General features: G+C 43.5%; 1 protein-coding gene and 1 non-coding gene across 3 annotated transcripts in view; both read left to right on the forward strand.

Annotated features, from left to right (window-relative positions):
- Nucleotides 1-248: 248 nt before the first annotated feature.
- On the forward strand, nt 249-379 carry LOC140530635 (small nucleolar RNA SNORA31). Its single transcript, XR_011976063.1, has one exon. It is a non-coding gene; the product is annotated as a small nucleolar RNA SNORA31 (small nucleolar RNA).
- A 2,187-nt stretch (nt 380-2,566) lies between these two features.
- The window catches only part of ERN1 (endoplasmic reticulum to nucleus signaling 1), a 127,944-nt gene continuing 117,309 nt past the window's right edge, over nt 2,567-13,201 (forward strand). Inside the window, exon 1 of one of the 2 annotated variants that reach the window (XM_072645820.1) lies at nt 2,567-2,941. In XM_072645820.1, the coding sequence (XP_072501921.1) occupies nt 2,876-2,941 (66 nt within the window). In that variant the 5' untranslated portion in view covers nt 2,567-2,875. The remainder of the gene's footprint in view (nt 2,942-13,201) is intronic. The other variant, XM_072645819.1, reaches the window with a different exon arrangement.

Here is a 13,201-nt window from a genome sequence, read left to right on the forward strand (position 1 = left end):
AATAAGATGTGAGTAGCCAGATGGATAGAGTGGATAGAGTGCTAGACCTGAAGTCAGGAAGACCAGAGTTCAAATTTAGACTCAGATATTTGCTAGCTGTGTGACTGTGGGCAAGTCATTTAACCTTTGCCTGCCTCAGTTTCCTCATCTGTAAAACGGAGATTACAGTAGTATGTACCTGCTAGGGTTGTTGTGAGGATGAAATAATATTTGTAAAGTGCTTTGCAAAACCTTAAAGATATATATATATGCATCTCTTTGACAGACCTGGAGAAGTTATGCCTGCTTTTAGGGTTTCCACTAAGATGCAAAAAAAATTTTCGTCATGCTTTTTCTCTGCCTAATTGTGACAGTCTAGATTGAATAGGGTAACTGAACAAGCCATTGCCTCATCTTTATGTGAATATTTTAGAGTTCTTTTATAATTTTTATTTTTGGTGAGCATTTTGGATTGGAAGTGTGATTGGAAGAAAAGTATATCCCAGCCCTGTCAATTTGTTAGATTTGGGCAAGTTCTATAAATTTAGTTTGGGATAGATGATTTAGAACTTTGAATATGTAGGTCAGAATCTGAAATAGGAATTATTGCAGGATGTGACCATTTTCATGAAGACTGGGACAGAAGTATGACTTTGAGGTTTAAATTGATTTTAAAGTCTAGTGATATTAACTTGCAGTTACAAGTCTCCCACCTGATGATAAAGATCAATGGTACCTGGAACTTCCACACTGATTTTTTTTTTTAAACAAGAGAAGTTCAAGTGTCGAATCTTAGAAGTAAAGCAGTTTTATGTCTGGATAAAAAAGAGCTATATATACATATATATATATACATATATATATATATATATATACACATACACACATATATACATATGCTAGCTATTATATTATGGTGTAGTTGGTCTCAAAAAGAAAGAGTTGTAGAATCACAGATTTAGAACTAGAAGAGAGACCTGAGTCGTTTAGTGATTGCCAAGAAATGACACCTTACAGTCCGCCTTGCTGTTGCCTCCCTCTCCTCATCTGTACTAATATCCTTGAACTAGATCCCTATGGTCTATGCTATCCTACTTTTCTCCCCTCCCCTTTTCTCCCTACCCTTAGTTAAACCACCCAGTTTTGAAGCTCTGCCAGATTCTGAGCCATTCTAATTGGTGAGTGAATACAAACTCACCTAACCCACTATATTTAGCCTGCTCCATACTCTGTTTCACATGTATCCATCCCTGACATTTTGACATATTCTCTGCTATAATAAGCATATCCCTTCTTTCCCCCTGTACCCTTTGCTCTGGGAATAGTAATGAATCTGATCCCACCATTGCTTTAAGGCATGACAAGGAAGGCATGACAATAGACTGTCCTATGGTTCCATACACTATTCCGCAGTTCCCCAGACCAAAAGCACTCTTCCCTGGCCACCACCCCCATACATATGTGGTTTCCTTTATTAGAAATGTAAACACTGTAAAGCCAGGGGTTGTCATTTGTATTTATATCCTTGACACCTAGCACAGTACTTGGAACATGGTAGGCACTTAAATGTGATTTGTCATTCATTCATTTCATTTATTCAAGTGGTCACACGGTGGGGCATAGTGCTAGACTTGGAGTCAGGAAGGTCTGAGTTCAAATCCAACCTCAGACACTTGCTGGCTATGTGACCCCTGATTGAGACTCTTAACCTCCCTAGTTCTTAGTTTCCTCATCTGTAAAATGATGTTGGTCTAGCTGATCTCTGAGGTTCCTTCCATCTCTAGACCTCTGATCCTAGGACACATCTTCCATACCTCTAATCCTTAGGGGGAGGTACTCAGGGTACGGGGTTGGGGAGAAGTGCAGTTTCAGTTCCAGTTTACACTTGGCTCTCTTCCTTCCAATAAATACTCAGTTCTCTCATTTACATCCTTCATCAGTCTACTTGGGGAAGCAAACCCAGGAAATAGGAAACTGCATAGGGAGGACTGCCGTGTAGGAATGTTGGTAGCATTGTGTAAGTCAAATCATACTGAAGTCAGAATAGGGGGAAGGTTTCCAGTGGGGACAAAATATGTTGCTGGTAGATGAGGGTGGACTGGGTGGAATATGCCAGAATTAATAAAAGGGACAGAACTAGGATCTTGGGATTTAGAGCCTAGGGGAAAGAGGAGAGGAAACGAGAGAAGAGAGGGAAAGAAGGGAAGAAAAGACATAGAAGGGGAAGAGAAAAAGAAAGGAAGATATGAGAAGGGAAGCGAACCTAGAATACAAGAACTGGAAGAATTGGAAGATCTTCCTGTCCAGAAAACGGAGGCTGAGCGAGCTTCTGACACAAACTCTCATTTAGGGCCAGCATTGGAACCCGTCCCTTAGGCCAGCGCTCTTAGCACTTCTGGGGGCCAGACCGAGGCCAGATGGGGAATTGATCCGACCCCCGGAGATACCCCTGCATGTGCATTCGCCCTGGAACTCAGCTGCCCCAAGGGGCCGCTCGAGCCAAGACTTGGCTCTGCAGACGTGGCAGACAGGGAAGGAGGGTCTTCATCCCGACCCTTCTCCATCAAAGTGACTGAGGCCCCCAGCGCGGCCACACGCCACGGGGCTGTCCCGTCCACCCGAGGGCCCGGGGCTGCGAAGCCTGGCCCCAGGAAAAAGTAGGAGGGAGGGAAAAAGAGTGGGAGGAGGAGCGGGAGCCGAGGTGGCCGCTCGGCTCCGCCCAGACAGGAAGAAGCGCCCCGGACACGGCGCACATTGGGCCGAGAACGGAGGAGTCGCCACCGGTGAGCCAGCCCCGTGTCCTCTGAACCGGAGAAGCTGCTGCGCGGCCGCGCTTCCAGCCGCCCGACCCCGCCGCCCGCGCTGCCCTCTCGGAGCTGGAGGCAAGCCCGCATCCATGCCGGTCCCGCCGCGCCGGCTGCTGGGGCTGCTGGCGCTGCTGCTCCTGCTGCCGGGTCCCGGGGTGAGTGAGCTCGGGAGCCCGCGGGTGATGGCCAGCAGGGTCCCCGGCACCCCACTTCGCCATCCGATCTAGGCTAAGGCCCAGGCCCGGAGCTCTCTCGGGATCGCTGAGAGCGGGGTCGGTGCGCTCTGGAGAGCCGGGGACGAGAGCGGTGCGCCCCGGGGAAGGAGAGCCGGGCACGGTGCGCCCGCCCGGGAGAGCTGAGCGGGAGGTGGCGAAGCCGGGGGAGTGGAGAGCGGGGGCTGTGCGCTCGGGGGGTCCGAGAGCTGGGGCTGTGCGCTCGGGGGGTCCGAGAGCTGGGGCTGTGCGCCCCGGGGAGCTGAGAGAGCGGGGGGCTGTGCGCAGAGACTGGGACTGCGGGGAAGGCGCGAGGGAGGGACGACTTGGGGCAGCTTCGGCCCGGTCACTGCCCCCTGTCCCTTACAGAGGCCAGAGTCCAAGCCGGGTGCTCCTCGCCCACTCCCTTTCGGGGTCTCTCTGCTCCTGGGAAACGCCCATCTGGCCGAGCCCTCTAGGAGGGAGAAGGAGGAAGTTGTGGAGCTGGGAACTCCTTTCTGAGCCCTTGGCAATTTGGAAATAGTCTGGAAAAAGCCCCGTACCCGTTGTGTGGGAAGGGAGCTCCCAAAAGAACCTCAGTCCTAGGAGGAAACCTTAAGGATACTGGTGTTGCTCCCATATGCTGCTTACCCAGTCGGCCCAAGGGTCGCTTTTCCCCTTGGTTTTTTGTGTGTGTGTGTGTGGGGGGTGATAGTGGGAGACCAAATGAACTGGTTGATTTGTTTAAGCGGGAGACTTACTCCACCTCCCAGGTGAGGAGTACAATTCAACAAGTCTTTTTTCAGAGCCTGCTGTCAGTCAACACAGCTGTTATTGGGTACCTACTCAGTGCTTTCTAGGGCAGTGAAAGAGTTCTGGCTCTGGAGTCCTGCCTTTAACATGTACTGTCTATGGGACCTCTGGGTAAGTCACTCAGCTCCTCATCTGTAAGAAGAATAGGTTGGACCTGATGGCTTCTGAAGCCCATTTCAGCACATCTTTGATCCTGTCAGACACTATGTATACCAAGACAAAAATGAATCATCCCCTGACCTCAAGGAACTTACATTCTATGAGGGAAGTATATATATATAAGTGTACAGGATAATTTGTGTGTGTGTGTGTGTGTGTGTGTGTGTGTGTGTGTGTGTGTGTGTGTGTGTGTATGAGAGAGAGAGAGAGAGAGAGACTACTAACTGGAATCATTAAGTCAAAAAACTGTTTATTTAGCACCTATTAGAGGCAACCAATGGCTCATTGGATAGAGCAGTGGGCCTGGAGTCAGGAAGACCTGAATTCAAATCTAGCCTCAGACACTTCCTAACTATAGAACACTGGGCAAGTCACTTAACTGCTGATTGCCTGACAAAATGGATCCACTGGAAAAGGAAATGGCAAACCACTCCAGTATCTTTGCCAAGAAAACCCAAAATGGAGTCAAAGGGTTGGACTTGGCTGAATAATCACAACAAAATAAAGCACCTACTATGTTCAATGCATTATGCTGGCTGACCCTGCGCTCCAAGAGCTCACAGTTTAATGACTTTGTTCAAACAAGCTATTGTTTGGATGTTGGGAATAATCCACTTCTGTTGAAGGCATTAAGATTAAAGAGAACCAGAAAGGCTTCTTACAGAAAGTGGGACTTTAGCTGAGACTCAAGGAAGCCAGGAGGCAGAGAGGAGGAGGGAGATCCAGGCATGCAAAAATGACTAGAGTCATGCATGAGATAGAGTGTCTTGTGTGAGCAGCAGCTAGGAGGTCAGTGCCACTGGATTAGAGAGTATATGGGGTGAAGTAAGGTGCAGGAAGACTGGAAAGATAGGATGAGGCCAGGCCATGTAGAGCTTTGAATGCTCAGTGGAGAATTTTACTTTTGCTCCTGGGGGTGATAGGGAGCCACTGGAGTTGATTGAGTAGAGGAGTAGGAAGGATGACATGGTCAGACTTACATTTTAGGAAGATCACTTTGACCACTACATGGAGAACGTATTCTAGTGGGGAGAGGCTTGAGGTAGGCAGTGCAACTAGCAAGTTATTGCAACATTGTAGACATGAGGTGATGGGAGCCTGTATCAGGGTAGTGTCAGTGTCAGAAGAGAGAAGGGGATGTCTTTGAGAGATATTACAAAAGTAGATGACAGGAAAAGTGTAGGAGCCAAACTTTGAAGAAACTGGAGATTGTTTCTAATTGTTGTTTAATTGTCACCCTTTGTGACCCCTCTTTGGACTTTTTCTTGGGAAAAATACTGGAGTGATTTGCTGTTTCCTTCTCCAGCTCATTTTACAGATGAGGAAATTGAGGCAAACAGGGGTAAGTGACTTGCTCAGGGGTCACACAGCTGCTTTGAGGCTAGATTTGAACTCAGGAGGATGAGTCTTCCCGAATTCAGACCTGATACTAATAGACATGCATAAGGAGGGAGCCTATTCCAGGCTTGAGGACAGCCTGTACAAACCTAGGACACAGGTATTGTGTTGTGTGTGAGGAACTATAAGAAGGCCAGTTTGGTTGGATTAGAGAGAGAAGAGACTAGAAATAGAGAAACTGAATCTGAGGCTCCAGGTGAAAAGTGATAAGGGTCTCAATGAAGGTGTGGCTTTGTGACTGGAGAGAAGGGAGAGGGGTGAGAGATAGTGTGGAGAGAGAATCCGCAAGACTTGTCAGCTGATTGGATATGTGGAGTAAGGGAGAATGAGGAATTTTTTTATAGATTATTCCAAGGTTGGAAACCTGTAGGCTGGATTAATAGTGTTACTCTCTACAAAAATAGGAAATGGGAAGAGGAAGGAAGGGAATAAGCATTTATATAGCACCTACTATGTGCCAGGAGCTTTCCTTTGATTCTTACAACTCTGGGAAGTTGGTACTGTCATCCTCATTTTACAATTGAGGAAACTGAGGCAATAAAAGGCTAAGTGATTTGCTCAGGGTGATACAGCGTCTGAGGCTGTATTTGAGCTCAGGTCTTCCTGACTCCAGGCCCCCTCCTCTATTAACACCTAGCTGGAGTGGGTTGGGGTGAAAGATAAAAGGGTTTTTGATTGTACACGTTCACTTTAAGCTGCCTTTGAACATTCTGTTGCAAATGTCCACTTTGTCCAAATATGAAATGGGGGGGAGTAGGATTGATTGTATGTAGACATCTAGGAGTTATTTGTATAGAAATTATAATTGATCATGGAAGAAGAGAAAGGGCTTTGGGGTGTGGGATATAGAAAATGATCTAGCAAAATAGAGAAGGAGCCATCAGGCTGGTAGGAGGGGAATCAGAGAGCATTGTCATGACAACAGAGAGAGGCGAACATACCCAGGAGACCCAGGAGGAGAGGGTGGTCTTCAGTGCCAAATGCTTCAGAGAGGTCAGAAAAACATGGATTTGTGTTGAACTGAGACAAAGCTGTTCTATTTATCATTCGAGATCTTTAGTAACTTTAGGAAGAATATTTTCAGCTGAATAATGAGAGTTGAGAAGAGAGTAGGAGGAGAGGAAGTACAGATAGTTGGTTTTTTCTTTCCTAGGGGTTTGACTGTGAAAGGGAAGAGAAATATAGGCTGATATCTGGAAAGTATGATAAAGTTAAGTGAGGATTTTTAAGGATGGAGGAGGCTTCAGTGTAGACAGAAGGGCAGGGGTCAGTAGGAGAATGGGAGGAGGGGTGGGGGAGACCATCATGGGAGCAAGCTGCTAGAGGAGATGATAGAAGATGTGGGACAGGGTAGGAATGCAGCTCGGTACACTGGGGAAAAAGAGCACCAACTTGGAGCTGGAGGATCTGAGTTCTAATCCTGGCTCTGTCCCTCTGTCACCTAACCCCTATGCCTAAATTCCTCATCTGTCAAAGCAAAGAAACTGACTGTTCTCCCTCAAAATTCTCTTTCAGCTCTAAATCTGTGGTCCTAAGTAGAGGTATTGGCTTTGGCAAGGAGAAGGACCACTTTTTCATAGTAACGAGGGGAAAGGAGAGAATGAGGGTTGTTGTCAAGGGGTTTTGAGATGTCCAAGTGGGGAGAAGGAGCTTAGAATGAATTACCTCTGATTTCTTAGTAAAGCATGGGGTGAAGGCTTTTGCTGGGAGAGCAAAGAGAGAAATGTGGAAGGCTTGAGGAGAGGAGGTCTGATCTGGAACAGCCTCTGTTAGAGTAGAAAAGTAATTTAGGGAACAGTAGAAGAACTGCTTTGTGTCATTGAGAATACAGTTGAGATTGGATGACATCAATCTGTAGTGTACACAGTGAGCCGGTTGCATGATTTTCTTCACTGTTCAGTAGCATATGAGTAGGAGGGAAAGAAGTAGGTGGTGAGAATAATCCAGGATTGGGGTTTGGCAAGGCATGAGTAGTGATAGCACAAGATTTGGGGTTGGAGGAAAGTTTCTAGGATACAGGATAGTGTAACATGGAACTGGTTAACTACAGGTGTCAAGAATGGAGAGGGAGTGATGGTTTGGGAGAATACCAAGGAGTAGGGAGATAGGGAGGAAAATAAAATAGATTTAAGAGAAGTGAGACCTAGGAAAATGTGGCTCAGTGGATAGATCACTGGGTTTGGAATCAGGAAAACTCATCTTCCTGAGGTCAAATCTGACCTCAGATATGTACTAGCTGTGTGACCCTGGAGAAGTCACTTAACCCCTTTTGCCTCAGTTTCCTCATCTGTAAAATGAGCCAGAGAAGAAAATGGCAGACCACTCCAGTATCTCTGCCAAGAGAACCCCAAATGGAGTCAAAACTGCAACGACTAAAAAGCTACGACAAATAAAGGGATTTCTTCATTCTTGATCATGGAGGTGGAACGTGGTTGGATAGTGAGTGTAAGGACAGCGTGAGCTCCTTGAGGGCACTTTCTGTGGTTTTGCCTTTCTTTGTATCCTCATAGTGCCTGGCATAGAGAATTATTTAATAAATGCTTTGTTGAGTTGTTGACTGTCTGACTGACCCTCTCTGTGTATGGCTGAGTTGGACTGAAGTGGGGTATCATGGGATTTTAAGAAACTTGAACTGAGAGAGTATGGTGAAGTTCCTAGTATAAAGTCAAGGGTTGAAGATGAGAGGAAGACTGTGAAATAGATATTGAACTTCAAAAGGGAGGGGGAATGACCTGGAGCCTAATAGATAACTGTCACAAGCATCTGCCTTTTTTTTTTTTTAAAGGCAATTGGAGTTAAGTGACTTGCCCAGGGTCACATAGGCAGTAAGTGTCAGATGCTGGATTTGAACTCAGGATCCTCCTGATTTCAGGGCTGATCCTCTATCCACTGGGCCACCCAGTCACCCTAAGTGTCTGCATTTGTACCATGTACAAAGCACTATGCAGGGAGGACCCCTTGAAAGACCTCCTTGTCTGAGGCTAGAAGCAGGCAAACTTTCCACAATTTCATTTCTTCTAGAGCTCCTTGGGCCTCCTGAACAAACAGCCTCCCTTTCCAGACCCATCTTTGGAATAGCTGGCAACTTTGTCCTTAGTGGGTATAAGAGGGTTAACAAGTCTCTCAGCTTATTCATTCTCATTTGTGTAAATGTTTCACATTGTGAAAGGCAAAACCAAAACAAAGAAACAAACAAAAAAACCCCCAAACCCTCCAAAACTTTGGTGAGTTAGCGCAAACAGTGGGTGGGTAAGCATCGTCACCTGCAAATGGTTTTCTGGTTCCAGCAGCATTGAAGGTGGCATCCTTCTCGGCCTAATTCTTTGTTCCTTTGCTGAAGGTCTCTTCTCTTGAGAATTATGGGATTTGGGTGTGTCTTAGGAGTTAAGACTTCAAATAGTTCACTGTAGGGGTTGATGATCCTTGTAAGACTTCAGGGGGACATTGGTGAAACCACTTTAGAATTTTAAGTGTCTTACTGGTTTGTTTTCTCCTTTTAAACACATTCCTATAGCTATTAGGAAACTATCTGCATCTGACTGTTCAGTCACTGGGGTCTGGGTACGGGGGGGGGGGGGTGGGGGGGGGGGTAATATAATAGGTAGCACTTTAAGATAGGCAAAGCACTTTCCAAATATCTCATTTACTCCTCACAGTAATCATATTATGTTGGTATGATTATTGTCTCCATGTTACTGAAGAAACTGAAGCAAATAGAAGGTAAGTGACCTACCTAGGGTCACACATCTAGGAAGTGACTAAAGCTGAATTTGAATTCATTTCATCCCTCCTGTAGGTCCTGTACTCTGTTCACTTAGCTCTCACAACTGATATGAACAAGGCCCTCAGTGAGTACTTATCGATTCTTGGTTTAGTGCTCCAACCCCTGAGCCGTTATAAGTACAGGTTCTAAGCCACACATTGCTGTGTAATTGTAGGAACTGTTTACCTTCTGGTTGGAAGAACTAGAATTTTTGAATTATCTTAAATAATGTTGTTCAAGTTGTGAATTTTCTATGGCAGATTATAGCCTTTAGAACAAATGCCTGGGCTCTGTTAAGTGATCCCTACAGTTTAAAAGGCAGGGTGTCGGGTAGGTGCCTGCTCATATGGGGGCATTGGCATTGCACATGAATTCCTCAACATGAACTTTGAAGCAGTGCTCTGTTAGCAAACAAAATATAGTTTATGCCTCAGGGGAAGTAGGATCTTGGAAACAGGACAGTAATGATGAATTTGGTGGTGAATTTTGAAAAATAACTAGTGTTTCAATAAAACAAAGCTCATCACTATGCATTTACAATAAACAGTTTTGGCGCCAGAAAAGAGAAAAATGCAAAAAAGAACTAGTGTTTCAATAAAACACAGCTAATTGTTATATATTTATAAAAAACAATTTTGGCTCTAGAAAGAAAAAAAATAACTGGTGTTTAAAAAAGATGGACAGTTATTCGATCAGTTGTTCTTAGAACAGAATATGAGAGAAGACGGGGTATAGGGTAGGAGTTTTTAACCTTTTCAATGTCATGAATTCCTCTGGCATTCTGGTAAAAGCTTATGGAGCCCTTCTCAGAGTAATGTTTTTAAGTACATAAAATATGTAGAATTACAAAGGAAACCAAGTATATTGAAGTATAATTATCATTTTTTTCTTTAAACACAAAAACACTGTAAGAGCCTCTGATAGCAGATAGAGAGCTGAACTGCAGCCAAAAACTGGCTTCTGATTCTGATTCAGACAGACACTGGCTCTGTGACTCTGGGCAAATCTTTTGACCTCTCTGGGCCTCTGGCAACTCTAAGGCTAAGAGCTGCAAAATAGTGGCTATACAAAGGGAAAAAATAGAGTAGAAAATAGGTTTTCTTTTTCCCCCCCAAATTTATTAATTTATTTGTTTTCAGTTTTCAACAATCACTTCCAGAAATCCCAAATTTTCTCCCTTCCGTCCCCAAGATGGCATGCAATCTTATATGGGTTCTACACATACGTTCCTATTAAACACATTTTCATGTTAGTTATGTTGTGTAGAAGAATTAAAACAAATGGGAGAAACTGTGAGAAAAAACAAACAAAACAACAAAATAGAAAATAGTCTGCTTCATTCTGCGTTTTGACTTCATAGTTCTTTGTCTGGATGTGGATGGCATTTTGCGTCATGAGTCCTTTGGAAATGTTTTAGGACCTTGCATTGTTGTGAAGGGCTAAGTCTATCAGAAATAGTCCTCACACATTGTGGCTGTTACTGTGTATAATGTTCTCCTGGTTCTGCTCATTTCACTGTGCATCAGTTCATATAAGTCTTTCCAGTTTTTTCTGAAGTCCACCTGTCCATCATTTCTTATAGCACAATAGTATTCCATTGTATTGATATACCACAACTTGTTCAGCCATTCGCCAACTGATGGGCATCCCATCTATTTCCAGTTCTTGGGCACCACAAAAAGAACTACTGTAAATATTTTTGTACATGTGAGTCCTTTCTTCATTTTTATGATCTCTTTGGGATACAGCCCTAGCAGCAATATTGCTGGGTCAAAGAAAAATAGACTTTCTTTAAGGGGACTGTAAATACTTTAAGATTTGTGTTTGTTTTGACTCCATCCTACTGCTTAGTACACAGTAGGGGCTTAACAAATGCTTGCTGGTTGATTAGGAGAATAAATATGCAAAAAAATGACATATTACTCAAGTTGAAACTTGTAGCCCAGTCATAACAGGTGTGTGTTTCTTCTTGAACTTTGTGGTTCAGAAAGTCACTCAAAGATGTATTTCTTTTTTTTTGGTTTCCTAGTTAATTGAACAATGAAGAAAAATAAGAGCCTGCTGTGGTTAGTGTTTATTACACAAAAGAGAAAAATGAAAAGATGACAAAATGATCATAGGCTCTCCTCTAATTTAAAAAAAAATTCTCACGTATATATAAAAATCATATGTGATTCCTTGATAAATTCAACGAGAGCTGAATGCCTAGGCCCTGTTAAGTGATCTCCATAGTTTAAAAGGTAGGGTATCTACCAGGGGCCTGCCCATATGGGAGCACTAACATGTGTGGTACAATTCCTCAACCCAGTTCCACAACTTTATGATGTCTAATGTGAAGAGAGACCAAAGACAAGAAGATGTGTTCTTGTGCTAAGTTCAAATGTTAGAAGAATTCCTTATAGATCTTTTTTTGTGTGTGTCCCGGACCCCTTTGACAGTCTAGAGAAGCCTGGGACCCCAGCTCAGAAGAATGTTTTTAAATACATAAAGCAAAATACATATGATTGCAAAGGAAACCAACCAGATAGAAATAACAGCTATCAAAATATATATTAAAGAAAAATAGATAAGCTCATGGTCCCCAGGTTAAGAACTCCTAAAGAAGGAGGTGCCCTCCAGATGATCTTGTCTGAAATTGATGATATGCTGATTATATCAAAATTCAAAGTATGATAGGACCCTCTCGAACTATTTAAGAGAATAGTTTAGCAATCCATAAAAAACTACCTGGATTTATAATGTCCATTGCCCTAATTATGACACGGAGTTAACCGATAAGTCCACTAAGTACATCAGAATGGGAAACTAGGTGACACAGTGGAGAGGTTGCCTGGCCTGGAGTCAGGAAGATTTATCTGCTTGAGTTCAAATTCAGCCTCTATCACTTACTAGCCATGTGATCCTGGACAAGTCACTTAACTCTATTTTCTGAAAAATGAACTGTAGAAGGAATTGGAAAACTATTCCAATATCTTTGTCAAGAAATGTAATCTGTAAAATGAGCTGGAGAAGGAACTAGAAAACTATTCCAGTATCTTTGTTAAGAAAACCCCAAATGAGATCATGAAGAGTTGAACGTGACTGAACAACACTTTCCTGGTACATTCAGAATAGACAAGGATGGATAGAGTACATTTGGAGAAAGTGTATTGCTTTTAATGACCCCATGACAGTCTACCATGAAGACCCGTCTTTTCATGATGCTGAAAGGTTATAAATATTAGAATACCATTGTCCCTGAGAAATAAATGGCTGGGTGACCAAAAGGACAATGGAGAGATACATGGTAGATGAAAGGACTCTTGTCACATATTTCTAATGATGTCCTGTGTGGAGGAAGAAACATAAGGTATATCATTGAGGAAATGTACACTTAGAAAAGATCAGCTGGTCATGTTTGATTGAGGGATAACAGATGAATTTTCTGGGGGTTCTGGTCCTGATTTTGATAGGCACTGGCTGTGTCACTCTGAGCAAGTCTCTTAACCTTTCTGGGTCTTAGGGCAACTCTCTGAGGCCAAGAGTTGTAGAATAGTGATGATCTGCATTGATAGAGTGGTTTTCCTTTTATACTATACCAATGAGATGGATAAAAAAAAAAAAAGACAAGTGAATAAAGAAAAAAAATTGGACCGTGAAATTAGGTTTTAAGTTATTTCAGAATTCAGGGTCAGATGTGAGTATCTTGTGGCTAAGTATATTGAAACATTTTTCCCTATGAATGTTAGTAAATGTTAGTAAATTACTCCTTCTGACTGTCAAGGCTTCTTGACCTGGAGTCCAGCCCATGAACTTGTTTTATTCAGAGTTTGAATACTATATTGCAATCCAGTTGGTTTACTTTGTAATCCTAGGTATTTGGGGGAGGGGGGGGGCTAATGCATTTAAAAACATTCTTCTGAGAAGGGACACTTTGTTGTCGTTGGCATTAGCCTATGTGAGATAGGGAGAAGAAATAGTCAAAGAAAAGGGATCCATAGGCTCCACCAGACTGCCGTTCTTCTTAATAACAAAGACGATTCTGGCCTAGGGGAAGTCTTCAGGATCCTGTGGAGGATCCATGGAAGAAGGCATGGATAGGGAATACCTAA

Source organism: Notamacropus eugenii, chromosome 2 (assembly GCF_028372415.1).
Source record: "Notamacropus eugenii isolate mMacEug1 chromosome 2, mMacEug1.pri_v2, whole genome shotgun sequence".
NCBI lineage: Eukaryota > Metazoa > Chordata > Mammalia > Diprotodontia > Macropodidae > Notamacropus > Notamacropus eugenii.